The sequence below is a fragment of the Hemitrygon akajei genome, unplaced genomic scaffold (assembly GCF_048418815.1).
Source record: "Hemitrygon akajei unplaced genomic scaffold, sHemAka1.3 Scf000060, whole genome shotgun sequence".
Taxonomy (NCBI): domain Eukaryota; kingdom Metazoa; phylum Chordata; class Chondrichthyes; order Myliobatiformes; family Dasyatidae; genus Hemitrygon; species Hemitrygon akajei.
Window position 1 is genome coordinate 1,348,091 of NW_027331946.1, and position 14,530 is coordinate 1,362,620.

At 48.2% G+C, this 14,530-nt stretch overlaps 1 protein-coding gene across 7 annotated transcripts in view; it reads left to right on the forward strand.

The window, feature by feature from the left end:
• The window catches only part of LOC140721725 (NACHT, LRR and PYD domains-containing protein 3-like), a 77,610-nt gene extending 64,451 nt beyond the window's left edge, over positions 1 to 13,159 (forward strand). For all 7 annotated transcript variants that reach the window (XM_073036515.1, XM_073036514.1, XM_073036516.1 and 4 more), the window contains 4 exons: positions 5,709 to 5,795; positions 11,801 to 11,971; positions 12,127 to 12,294; positions 12,459 to 13,159. In XM_073036515.1, the coding sequence (XP_072892616.1) occupies positions 5,709 to 5,795; positions 11,801 to 11,971; positions 12,127 to 12,294; positions 12,459 to 12,552 (520 nt within the window). In that variant the 3' untranslated portion in view covers positions 12,553 to 13,159. The remainder of the gene's footprint in view (positions 1 to 5,708; positions 5,796 to 11,800; positions 11,972 to 12,126; positions 12,295 to 12,458) is intronic.
• The last annotated feature ends 1,371 nt before the right edge of the window (positions 13,160 to 14,530 follow it).

The window sequence follows — 14,530 nt, forward strand, 5'->3', positions numbered from 1 at the left end:
TTAAAATTATGATAGGGTTAGATAAAGTTGACGTGAATAGTCTATTTCAATTGAGAGTAAGGGAGGTGAGAAAAAGAGGGAATGAGTTGAGAGTGAAGGGGCAAAAGTTTAGGGGTAACACGAGGGGGAAATTCTTTACTCAGAGAGTGTTTGCTGTGTGGAATGAGCTTCCAGTAGAAGTGGTAGAGGTAGATTCGATTTTGTCATTTTAAAAAAATTGGATAGGTATATAGACAGGAAAGGAATGGAGTGTTATGGGCTGAGTGCGGGTCAGTGAGAGTAAGCATTCGGCAAGGACTAGAAAGGCTGAGATGGCCTATTTCCGTGCTGTAATTGTTAGATGGTTTTATGTCATCTGATATAAATTTCATCTGCCATTTTCTGACCCATTTTTCCAAATGGACCAGATCCTTCTGCAAGGTTTGAAAGCCTTCCTCGCTGTCTACAACACCTCCATCTTAGAGTCATCAGCAAACTTGCTGATCCAATTTATCACATTATGATCTAGATCATCGATATAGACGACAAACAACAATGGTCCCAGCACAGATCCCTAAGGCCCACCACTAGTCACAGGCCTCCAGTCTGAGAAGCAATCATCCACTACCACTCTCTGTCTTCTCCCACACAGCCAATTTCGAATCCAGTTTACAACCTCTCCATGGATACCTAGTGTCTGAACCTTTTGAACTAACTTATTACGTGGGACCTTGTCAACGCCCTTACAAAAGTCCATGTAGACAGCATCCACAGCCTTTCCTTCATATGCATTCTTGGTAACCTCCTCGAAAAACACTACAGGATTCATTAAATATGATCTACCACGCACAAAGCCATGCTGACTATATATATCAGCCCTTGGCTGTCCAAATCCTTGTATATCCGATCTCTCAGAACACCTTCCAATAATTTGCCTACTACTGATGTCAGGCTTACTGGCCTGTAATTACCTGGTGTACTTTTGGAGTCGTTTTCAGACAATCGAACAACATAAGCTACCCTCCAATCCTCCGGCACTGCACCCGTGGCTGAGGACATTTTAAATATTCCTGCCAGGGCCCCTGCAATTTCTACACTAGTCTCTCTCAAGGTCAGAGGAAATATCATGTCAGTCCCGGGGGATTTATCTACCTTTATTCTGTAAGGCAGCAAGCACCTCTTTCTCTTTAATCTCTATATGTTCCATGACACTACTCTTTGTTTGCCTTAATTCCATATCCGCCATGCCAGTTTCCTGAGTAAACACTGACACAAAAAAAACTGTTTAAGATCTTCTCCATCTCGTGAGGCTCCACACATAGACGACCACTCTGATCTTCTAGGGGACCAATTTTGTCCTTCACTATCCTTTTACTCTCAATATACTTGTAGAAACCCTTAGGGTTTCCCTTCACATGATCTGCCAACACAACCTCATGTCTTCTTTTTGCCTTCCTGATTTCCTTCTTTAGTACTCCCTTACATTTTCTATACTCTTCAAGTACCTCATTTGTTCCTTGTTGCCTATACCTGCTAAACACCTACTTAACCAGATCGCCAATATCCCTTGAAAACCAAGGTTCCCTATCCCTGTTTACTTTGCCTTTAATCCTGGCAGGAACATTCAAACTCTGTACTCTCAAAATTTCACCCTTGAAGGCGTTCCACTTACTGAACACATCCTTGCCAGAAAACAACTTATCCAATCCACTTTTCCTATATCCTTTTTCATTTCCTCAAAATTGACCCTTCTCCAATTTAGAAACTTAACTGGTGGACCAGTCCTATCCTTATCCATAATTATCCTGAAACTAATGACATTATGGTCACTGGACCCAAAATGTTTGCTTACACATACTTCTGTCACCTGACCTGTCTGGTTCGCTAATAGGAGATCAGGTACTGCACCCTCTCTCGTTGGTACCTCAATATATTGATTTAGAAAACTTTCCTGAACACATTTGACAAACTCCGCACAATCTAACCCTTTCTCAGAGTGGGAGACCCCGTCAATATGTGGAAATTTAAAATCCCCTACGATTACACTTTCTGTTCCTTACATTGGTCTGCTACCTCTCTACAGATTTTCTCCTCCAATTCTCTCTGCCTATTGGGCGGTCTATAATACAACCCTATTAGTGTGGTCACACCTTTCCCATTCCTCAGCTCCACCCATATGGCCTCTGTAGGCGAGCCTTCTGGGCTGTCCCGTCTACGCACAGCTGTGATATTCTCGCTGACTAGTAATACCACTCCTTCCCCTTTCATCCTTCATCCCTATCACGTCTGAAACAACGGAACCCCGGAGCATGAAGCTGGCGCTTTTAAGGAATATAAAATTGGATAAATCTCCAGATTCTGACAGGATATTCCCTAGGACCATGCGGGAGGTTAGAATAGAAATAGCAGGGGCTCTGACAGAAATATTTCAAATGTCATTAGAAACGGGGATGGTGCCGGAGGATTGGCGTATTGTTTATGTGGTTCCATTGTATAAAAAAGGTTCTAAGAGTAAACCTAACAATTATAGGCCTGTCAGTTTGACGTCAGTGGTGGGTAAATTAATGGAAAATATTCTTAAAGATGGTATATATAATATCTGGATAGGCAGGGTCTGATTAGGAACAGTCAACATGGATTTGTGCGTGGAAGGTCATGTTTGACAAATCTTATTGAATTTTTTGAAGAGGGTACAAGGAAAGTTGACGAGGGTAAAGCAGTGAATGTTGTCTATATGGACTTCAGTAAGGCCTTTGACAAGGTTCCGCACGGAAGGTTAGTTAGGAAGGTTCAATCGTTAGGTATTAATACTGAAGTAGTAAAATGGATTCAACAGTGGCTAAGTGGGAGATATCAGAGAGTAGTGGTGGATAACTGTTTGTCAGGTTGGAGGCCGGTGTCTAGTGGTGTGCCTCAGGGAACTGTACTGGGTCCAGTGTTGCTTGTCATCTACTTTAATGATCTGGATGATGGGGTGGTAAATTGGATTAGTAAGTATGCAAATGATACTAAGGTAGGTGGCATTGTGGATAATGAAGTAGGTTTACAAAGTTTGCAGAGATATTTAGACCAGTTAGAGGAGTGGGCTGAACGGTGGCAGATGGAGTTTAATGCTGATAAGTGTGAAGTGCTACATTTTAGTAGGAATAATCCAGATAGGACATACATGGTAAATTGTAGGACATTGAAGTATGCAGTAGAACAGAGTTATCTAGGAATAATGGTGCATAGTTCCCTGAAGATGGAATCTCATGTGGATAGGGTGGTGAAGAAAGCTTTTGGTATGCTGGCATTTATAAATCAGAGCAATGAGTATAGGAGTTGGGATGTAATGTTAAAATTGTACAAGGCATTAGTAAGGCCGAATTTGGAGTTTTGTGTACAGTTCTGGTCACCGAATTATAGGAAAGATGTCAACAAAATAGAGAGAGTACAGAGAAGATTTACTAGAATGTTACCTGGGTTTCAGCACCTAAGTTACAGAGAAAGATTGAACAAGTTAGGTCTTTATTCTTTGGAGCGAATTAGGTTGAGGGGGACGATAGAGGTTTTTAAACTTTTAAGGAGGATAGATAGAGTTGACGTGGATAGGCTTTTTCCATTGAGAATAGGGGAGATTCAAACAAGAGGACATGAGTTAAGAGTTAGGGGGCAAAATTCTGAGGGATTGCTCTACCACATCGCACTTTCTGCTTTTGGGGCTCTATTCCAACTGCCCTCTTCCTTTGGCATCTCCCTTTCTCATCCCCTTCCTCCTGTGGGATCTCTCTTCCCTATCCCCCTTTGGGATCTCTCTTCCCTATCCCTCTTTCTCCTCTGGGATCGCACATCCCATTCCCCCTTCATCTGAAGGATTTCTCTTCCACATCCCACTTCCTGCTTTTGGCCCTCTGTTCACATTCCACTCTTCCTGTGGCATCTGTCTTTCTCTTCTCCCTTCCTCCAGTCGGTTCTCGTTTCCCCATCCCATCCTCCTGGGGGATCACTCTGCCTCATCTCCCTTCCTACTGTGGGACCTCGCTTCCCCATTCCCCTTCCTCCTCTGAAATCTCTCTTACCCATCCCCTTTCCTCCTGTGCGGCCTCTGTTTCCATACACCCACTTCCTGTGGGGTCTCACTTCCCCTTCCCCCTTGCTGCTGTGAATCAGAACAGACCCAACAGCAGGAAGAGAGATCCAGTAGGAGGAAGGGAGATGAGAAAGACATATGCCACAGGAAGAGGGGTATGGATACAGAGGCCAAACAGCAGGAAGGGGTACGGTGAAGAAAGAGCTGGGCTCTCTTCGCTATGCCCCTTCCTGCCGTTAGGCCTCTGCTCCCATTCCCCTCTTCCTAAGGCATCTGTCTTTCTCATCTTCCTTCCTCCTATGTGATCTCTCTTCCCCATCCCCCTTCCTCCTGTGGGATATCTCATCCCCATCGCCCTTCCTCCTATGGGATCTCTCTTCCCCATCCCCCTTCCTCCTGTGAGATTTCTCTTCCCCATTCTCCTTCTTCCAACTGGACCTCTGATCCCCAGCCCGCTTCTTCCAACTGGACCTCTCATCCCCATCCCCCTTACTCCTGTGGGATAACTTCCCCCATCTCCTTTCCTCCTTTAAGATCGCTCGTCTATCCGACATCCTCCTTTGGGACCTCTCATTCCCATTCTCCTTCCTCTGATGGGATTTATCTGCCACACCCCCTTTCTTCCTGTGGGATATCTCCTCCCCAACCCTGCTGTTGGTCTCCAATCCCCTTCCCCCTTCATGCTGTAGGCTCTCTCTTTCCCAACCCCCTTCCTCCCTTGGGATCTCTCTTCCCCATCCTACTTCCTCCTGTGGGATATCCCTTCACCACCACCCTTTCTCCTTTTGGATCACTCGTCCATCTGACTCCTGTGGGCTCTCTCTTCCACATCCCACTTTCTGCTTTTGGGCCTCTGTTCCAATTCCCCTCTTCCTGTGGCATCTGTCTTTCTCATCTTCCTTCCTCCTGTGGGATCTCTCTTCCCCATCCCCCTTCCTCCTGTGGGATCTCTCTTCCCCCCCTTCCTCCTGTGAGATCTCTCTTCCCCATCCCCCTTCCAACTGGACCTCTCATCCCCATCCCCCTTTCTCCTGTGGGATCTCTGTTCCCCATTCCCCTTCCTGCTGTGGGATTTCCATTCCCCATCCACCTTCCTTCTGTGGGGCTTCTGTTCCGATCCCCCACTCTTCTTGTGGGATCTCCCTTTAACGTCTTCCTTCCTCTCCAGGGATCTATCTCTTCCCCACCCCCTTCCTCCAATGCGATATCTTCCGCATCCCCCTTTCTCCTGTGGGATCTCTCTTCTCCATTCCCCTTCCTCCTGTGGGATTTGTATTCCCCATCCACCTTCCTTCTGTGGGGCTTCTGTTCCGATCCACTACTCTTCTTGTGGGATCTCTCTTCCCCATCCCTTTAGCTCGGGTGGGTCTATTTCACTGTGTCCCATTGACATTTCTGCATTTCTGTCAGGAACATTTTGTTTAGCCATCGGGGAATGGGACAGAATATGTGGAGTTTACAAGGTCACACCGACAGACTAAATTACCGACATTTGGTGAATACCCTGGAGCTGGTCAGTGAGGGACATTGACAGTGATGGGAACTGCGATCAGTGATTTACTGAAGGGTTTAATGTTTCCTGAACTATCCGAGTGAGAGAAATTCCCTCAGACCCACGGTTTGAATCACTTCGTTCATCAATCTGTCTGTTTGTGTTTAGACTTGGGCGGAATGAACTGGGAGATTCAGGAGTGAAACTGGTGTCTGCGGCTCTGAGGAACCCGGAGTGTAAAATACAGACACTGTGGTAAGTACCAGACTGTGGGAGATTGTGTTTACAGTCACTGGGTTTCTGACACTGAACATTAACGGGAACAGTAGAAACTAAGAAACATAAACATAAGTCGACTGTACTTCCTTAGAAGGTTGGCGTCATTCAATGTTTGTAGTGAGATGCTGAAGATGTTCTATAGGTCAGTTGTGGAGAGCGCCCTCTTCTTTGTGGTGGCGTGTTGGGGAGGCAGCATTAAGAAGAGGGACGCCTCACGTCTTAATAAGCTGGTAAGGAAGGCGGGCTCTGTCTTGGGCAAAGAACTGGAGAGTATAACATCGGTAGCAGAGCGAAGGGCGCTGAGTAGGCTACGGTCAATCATGGAAAACCCTGAACATCCTCTACATAGCACCATCCAGAGACAGAGAAGCAGTTTCAGCGGCATGTTGCTATCGATGCAATGCTCCTCAGGCAGGATGAAGAGGTCATTACTCCCCAATGCCATTCGGCTTTACAATTCAACCGCCAGGATTAAGATATGTTAAAGTGCCGGGGTTAGGACTGAACTTAAGTTACCATTCAATGTATTTAAGAACTTTTTAAAAGCTATTTATTAATGCTTTTTGAGAGGGTGACTTTAGATGCATATCATATTTTTACTGAGTTAAGTATTGTATGTAATTAGTTTTCCTACAATAAGTGTATGGGACATTGGAAAAAATGTTGAATTTCTCCTTGGGGATGAATAAAGTATCTATCTATCTATCTATCTATCTATCTAAATAACATGCAGCACAATACAGGCCCTTCGGCCCACAATGCTGTGCCGAACATGTCACTACCTTAGAACTACCTCGGTTTTACCCATAGCCCTCCATATTTCTAAGCTCCATGTAGCCATCCTGGAGTTAAAAGATCCTATCGTTTCCGCCTCCACCACCGCCGCCAGCAGCCCATTCCACGCACTCACCACTCTCTATGTAAAAATACTTATCCCTGACATTTCCTCTGTACCTACTTCCAAGCGCCTTAAAAGTATGCCCTCTCGTGCTAACCATTTCAGCCCTGGGGAAAAGCCTCGACTGTCTACATGATCAATGCCTCTCATTATCTTGTACACCTCTATCAAATCACCTCTCATCCTTCGTCACTCCAAGGAGAAAAGGCCGAGTTCACTCAACCTATTATCATAACGCATGCTCCCCAATCCAGGCAACATCCCTGTAAATCTCCTCTGCACACTTTCTATGGTTTCCATGTCCTTCCTATAGTGAGGTGACCAGAATTGAGCACAGTACTCCAAGTAGGGTCTGACCAGGATCCTATATAGCTGCAACATATAACCATATAACAATTACAGCACGGAAACACACCATCTCGGCCCTTCTAGGCCGTGCCGAACGCTTACTCTCACCTAGTCCCACCGACCCACATGAAGCCCATAACCCTCCATTCCTTTCCTGTCCATATACCTATCCAATTTTACTTTAAATGACAATACCGAACCTGCCTCTACCACTTCTACTGGAAGCTCATTACACACAGCCTCCACTCTCTGAGTAAAGAAATTCCCCCTCGTGTTACCCTTAAACTTTTGCCCCCAAACTCTCAAATCATGTCCTCTTGTTTGAATCTCCCCTACTCTCAATGGAAAAAGCCTATCCACGTTAACTCGATCTATCCCCCTCATAACCTCTCAACTCTTAAACATTACCTCTCGACTCTTAAACTCAATCCCACGACTGATGAAGGCCAATACACCGTACGCCTTTTTAACTACAGAGTCAACCTGCATAGCAGCTTTGAGTGTCCTATGTACTCGGACCCCAAGATCCCTCTGATCCTCCACACAGCCAAGTCTTACCATTAATATTGTATTCTGCCATCATATTTGACCTACCAAAGTGAATCACTTTACACTTATTTGGGTGGAAATCCATCTGGCGCTTCTCAGCCCAGTTTTACACATCCCACTTTCTGCTTTTGGGCCCCTGTTCCAATTCCCCTCTTCCTGTTGCATCTGTCTTTCTAATCTCCCTTCCTCCTGTGGGATCTCTCTTCCACATCCCCCTTCCTCACGTTGGATCTCTCTTCCCCATCCCCCTTCCTCCTTCGGGATCTCTCTTCCCCATCCCACTTCCAATTGTGTGCTCTCTCTTCACCATCCTCCTTCCTACTGTTGTGCCTCTGTTCCCATTTCCCTCTTCTTGTGGCATCTGTCTTTCTAGTGTCCCTTCCTCCTGTGAGATCTCTCTTCCCCTTCCTCCTGAGGGATCACTCTTCCCCATCCCACTTCCTCCATTGAGATCACTCTTCCCCATCCGCCTTCCACCTCTGGGATCTATTTTCCCCTTCCACCTTCCGACTATGGGGTCTTTGCTCCCATCCCCCCCACTTCCTGTGGGATCCTTCCACATTCCCCTTCCTGCTTTTAGATCGCTCGTCCACCTGACCTCCTCCTGTGGGCTCTCTTTGCAACCCCCCTTCCTGCTGTTAGGCCTCTGCTCCCATTCCCCTCTTTCTGTGGCATCTGTCTTTCTCATCTTCCTCCCTCCTGTGGGATCTCTCTTCCCCATCACCCTTAGTCCTGTGGGATCTCTCTTCCCCCCCCCCTTCCTCCTGCTGGATCTTTCTTCCCCATCCCCCTTCCTCCTCTGGGATCTCTTCCCCATCACCCTTCCTCCTCTGGTTTATCTCTTCCCCATCCTCGTTCCTCCTTTGGGATCGCACGTCCATCTGACATCCTCCTTTGGGAACTCTCATCCCCACCCCCCTTCCTCCGATGGGATTTATCTACCCCACCCCCTTTCTTCCTATGAGATCTCTCCTCCCTAACCCTGCTGTTGGTCTCCCTTCCCCTTCCCCCTTCATGCTGTGGGTTCTCTCTTTCCCAACCCTCTTCCTCCCGTGGGATCTCTCCTCCCCATCCCCCTTCCTCCTGTGGGATCTCTCTTCCCCATCACCCTTCCTCCTTTGGGATCATTCGTCGATCTGACTTCCTTCTGTGGGATCTCACTTCCCCATCCCCTTCCTCCTGTGGGATCTCTCATCCCCATTCCCCTTCCTCCTGTGGGCTCTCTCTTCCCTATCCCCCTTTGTGATCTCTCTTCCCCATTACCTTCCTTCTGAGGGATCTCTTTTCCACATCCGACTTCCCGTTTTTCGGCCTCTGTTCCCATTCCCCTCTTCCTGTGGCATCTGTCTTTCTCATCTCCCTTCCTCCTGTGGGATCTCTCTTCACCATCCCCCTTCCTCAAGTGGGATCTCTCTTCCCCATTCCCTTCCTCCTGTGGGATCTCTTTTCCACATCCGACTTCCCGTTTTTCGGCCTCTGTTCCCATTCCCCTCTTCCTGTGGCATCTGTCTTTCTCATCTCCCTTCCTCCTGTGGGATCTCTCTTCACCATCCCCCTTCCTCAAGTGGGATCTCTCTTCCCCATTCCCTTCCTCCTGTGGGATCTCTTTTCCACATCCGACTTCCCGTTTTTCGGCCTCTGTTCCCATTCCCCTCTTCCTGTGGCATCTGTCTTTCTCATCTCCCTTCCTCAAGTGGGATCTCTCTTCACCATCCCCCTTCCTGCTGTGCGGTCTCTCCAAGATGCTCTCCCACTAAGAGACCTGACACCTGGCCAGGTTCATTTCCCAAAACCAGATCAAGTACAGCCTCTCCTCTAGTAGGCTTATCTACATATTGTGTCAATAAACCTGCTTGAACAGACCTAACAAACTACACCCCATCTGAACCCCTCACTCTAGGGCAGGGGTGTCAAACTCATTTTAGGTCACGGGCCGGATTGAGCAAAATGCAGCTTCATGCGGGCCGGATCAGTCGGACGCGTGCGAACGCTGCTTTCGTTGCCTCCGTTTTTTCAGCCTGCTCTCATGTGTCTCAGTCTCTGCTATAACTACAAAGTGTTTCACTTTACAAATTCCGTTTCTTATGAAGAAGACTGCCGAGCAAGACTGCCGAATAAACACTAAAAACCCTGAAAACCTGGTACCTGAATAAATCAGCATTAGCCATATCATACGCCATAGGCGCTTCGATTACTGGGGCCAGCTTTAATAGTAATTAGATATTATCTCGCGGGCCAAAGATAATTCCACCGCGGGCCGGAGAATTATGATCATGGTCTCCAAAATGCTCTCCCACTGAGAGACCTGACACCTGATTAAGTTCATTTCCCAATAGCAGATCAAGTACAGCCTCTCCTCTTGTAGGGTTATCTACATATTTTGTCAAGAAACCTTCCAGAACACACGTAACAAACTCCACCCCATCTAAACCCCTCACTCTAGGCAGATGCCAATCAATAGTTGGGAAATTAAAATCTCACACCTGAACAACCATGTTATTAAAACTCCTTTCCAGAATCTGTCTCCCATCTGCTCCTCGATGTCCCTGTTACTGTTGGGTACCTTATACAAACCACCCAGTAGAGTTATTGACCCCTTCCTGTTCCTAACTTCCACCCAAAGAGACGTCGTAGACAACCTCTCCATGACGTCCTTCTTTTCTGTAGCCTCTTTTGCCTCCCTCCCTGTCCTTTCTGAAACAATTAAATCCTGACACTTGAAGTAGCCATTCTTGCCCCTGCACCATCCTAGTCTCTGTAATGGCCACCACATCATATCTCCGAGAGCTGATCCACGCTCTAAGCTCATCCGTTTTATTCATCATACTCCTTGCATTAAAATAGACACATCTCAAACCATCGGACTGAGTGCCTCCCTTCTCTATCACCTGCGTATCCTCCCTTTCACACTGTCTCCAAATTCTCTCTATTTGTGAGCCAACCTTCCTCTCCTCCATCACATCAATTTGGTTCCCTCCCCCCAGCAATTCTAGTTTAAACTCTCCCCAGTAGCCTTAGCAAACCTTGCTGCCAGGATATTGTTCCCCCTGGGATTCAAGTGCAAACCGTCATTTTTGTACAAGTCACAGCTGCTCCAAAGACGTCCCAATGATCCAGAAATCTGAATCCCTGCCTCCTGCTCCAATTCCTCAGCTACGCATTTATCCTCCACCTCATCCTAATCTTATTCTCACTGTCACGTGGCACAGGCAGTAATTCCAAGATTACTACCTTTGCGGTACTGCTTCTCAACTTCCTTCCTAACTCCCTGTAGTCTGTTTTCAGGACCTCTTCCCTTTTCCTACCGATGTCATTTGTACCAATATGTACCATGACCTCTGGCTGTTCTCCCTCCCACTGAGGATATCTTGGACGCGATCTGAAAATCCCGGACCCTGGCACCAGGGAGGCAAACTACCATCTGAGTTTCTTTCCTGAGTCCACAGAATCGCCTGTCTGAACCCCTGACTATACAGTCCCCTATCACTACTGCTTTCCTCTACCTTTCCCTGCCCTTCTGAGCCACAGGGCCAGACTCTGTGCCAGAGGTGGTAGCTGTTGTTGCTCCCCCTATAGCAGTACTCGAACAGGAGTACTTATTGTCAAGGGGTACAGCCACTGGGGTACTCTCTAGTATCTGCTTCTTGCCCTTCGCTCTCCTGACAGTGACCCACTTCCTCGGTCTTCCGTGGCCCCGGTGTGATCACCTGCCTATAACTCCTTTCTATCACCTCCTCGCTCTCCCTGTCCAGACGAAGATCATCGAGCTGCATCTCCAGTTCCCTAACTCGGTCCCTAAGGAGCTGCAGCTCGACACACCGGGTGCAGATGTTGCCGTCCAGGAGGCTGGGAGTCTCCAGGATCTCCCACATCTGACACCGAGCACAGAAAACCAGCCACACACACATACTCTCTGTCTGTATTGTAAACAGATAACCTACTTCGCCTCGACCCTTTATCGCCGAAGCCCCGTTGAGCCAAAGCCTTCCTACTCTGTCTCCCGCTCCTCTGATGCTCGCTCTGTAAATCTGTCTTCCTTTTAAACTCTTTTCGCTGTTCTCACTGGCCGACTTGCGCAGTCGTGCTGAAGGAAAAAAATCAGTAATTGTATTACTGATAAACACTGGGGATTTGTACCGTCTCCTGTCTCTCTGTGTCCTTCACCCTCACTCTCTCTCATCTCCAGGCTGATAGAGGTCGGTATCACAGATTCTGTTGCCGAGGATCTCGCCTCCGCTCTCAGTACAAACCCATCACTGACGGAGCTGTACCTGAGTGGCAATAAACTGGGAGATCCAGGAGTGAAACTGGTATCTGAGGCTCTGAGAAACCCGGAGTGTAAAATACAGAGACTGTGGTAAGTACCAGACTGTGGGAGATTGTGTTTACAGTCACTGGGTGTCTGGCACTGAACATTAATGTGATCAGTAATTGTGTTACTGATAAACGCTGGGGATTTGTACCGTCTCCCGTCTCTCTGTGTCCTTTACCCTCACCCTCTCTCATCTCCAGGCTGTACGATGTCGGTCTCACAGATTCTGGTGCCGAGGATCTCGTCTCCGCTCTCAGTACAAACCCATCACTGACGCTGCTGGACCTGGGATCAAACTCGCTGACAGACCGATCTGTCCCCGCTCTCCGCCGCCTCATACTGACCCTCCCGAGTCTGGAGTGGATCTGGTGAGTGTTTGTGTTAATGTTCAACGTGATAAAATATCAGCGGATCCGCGGGTTTTCTGGTGATATTTGTCTGTGAGTGTTGTTGAAACATTAACCCCGGTCCCCTGTTACTGACACTGTTGTGTAATCTGGTAATTTCATCTTTATTCTCCCATCTGTTTCAGGCTGGCGAGGAATCGGTTCAGTGAGACCGGGGAGAAGGAACTGAGATCTCTGCAGGAACCCAGACCCGGACTGACAGTGGATCTGAACATCTGAATGTGTGAACGTCCACTGCCCGCGGGATCGGGACATCTTGGCCGATTCACCGCCCTCCCCTTTAACTCCTGCCCTTACCTTTAACTGCCAGGGGTGATTCGCAACGGTTTTAACGGAACCGTCTCCAGTCTCGGAAGCGGTCCCGCAGTGACGTGTACGAGACCCTGCCCACGTGAGACCCCGGGGAATTACACAGTCAGGAAGAGCCCGGGGGGTCGGGGCTCAGTCTGGGACACCGGTGTCCCGGGGTGGGGGGGATGATCCCGGGAGAGAATCCTTTTGCTCCCTTTGCTGAGGACGGTGCATTCGGCAGCCTGGCCGATATAATGATATTAAATTGACAAATCCCTCGGCAGTGACCCTGGATCTGCAGCGATCCCGGACACGGCCCTGAAGTGTGATTTTATAATCATCGGTTCCCCGATGCAGAATTTCGGTGAGAAACGGGACTGATTATTCAACCGGTCACTCGTTGTCGCCGGTCAGTTAATTGTGTGTGACTGTGAGTGAGTTGGAAGCAGCTTACTTATTCCCGCACGTCAGCAGCTCACACATTGTTTGATTTACATTTGTCATGATGGAATCAATAAACCGCTGTAACTTCCTGTCCTGGTGTCGGACTCGAGTTTTATTTGAGGTTTCTGCTGACCCCCCGCACCCTGTGCACGACAACAGTGGGTCGGAGCTCCTCACACTGACACAGTAGCGTCTCAGCTCCAGGCTGAGGGAGGTCGGATGCCCAGGATCTCATCTCCACCAAAGCCCCTTCCTGGCTAACTGATCCCCGCAGACAGATAAAATTGACGATAATATCACACGTGAGACCACTGAGGTCCCGAGTACGAGACGGATGGGGGATGGAGCACCGACGTTACACACGGAGTGAAGCTCCTTCCACACCATCCCAGCACACACACCCGGGGTCAGACACAGAGTGAATCTCCCTCCACACCGTCCCATCACACACTCCCGGGGTCAGACACAGAGTGAATTTCCCTCCACCCGGTCCCATCACACACTCCCGGGGTCAGACACAGAGTGAATCTCCCTCCACACTGTCCAATCACACACTCCCGGGGTCAGACACAGAGTGAACCTCCCTCCACACCGTCCCCATCAGACACTCCCGGACCAGACACAGAGTGAATTTCCCTCCACACGGTCCCATCACACACTTGCAATGCCAAACACACAGTGAATCTCCGTCTGCACCATTCCATCACTCAATTAATTCCACCCTGCAAAATCTCATTTCAGGGAAGTTGGCACAATCAATTTGTGGACGACTCCCCGAAACTCCCCGGAGAGGTGGGATGTCTTAATAGAGTAGCTCCTTAGCGGCTAGCCAGCTCGTTTAAATAGCGTTAGCTATGCTAATGAACGGAATGACACCCCGTTAAACTCAACTCAACAGTGATTTAACCCCCCATGGGCAATAGAAAAGTCACTGTTGCAAACAGTGCAGCGAGCAAACACTGTCATTATTAGGCAGGGGTAGAATTCAGTGTAGTCTAGGATGAAGTATGTTTTATATTTTCCTTTTTTGGAATCTTCTGCCATGGCGCTCTCTCTCTCTCTCTCTCTCTCTCTCTCTCTCTCTCTCTCTCTCTCTCTCTCACTCTCTCTCTCTCTCTCTCTCTCTCTCTCTCTCTCTCTCTCTCTCTCTCTCTCGCTCTCTCTCACGCGCTCTCTCTCTCTTTCTCTCTCGTTCTCAAAAATTCGATTTCCGGGATATTGTATATAATTGTGCGAGCGTCAGGGAGCCGCTATCAATATGCGGGAGACTCCCGGAACTTCCGGGAGAGGTGGGATGTCCGACGCTTCACTTGAAATGCCACTGGGGAGGGAGTGACGGCTTTGGTAGAAGTGAGCACAAGAGAGGGGGGGGACGCGCTGATTTAAAATGGGCGAATCCTTGGTTAATGTGGCCGCCAAGGGATGGAGTGAGACACTGACTTACAATGGCCCACTGTCACAC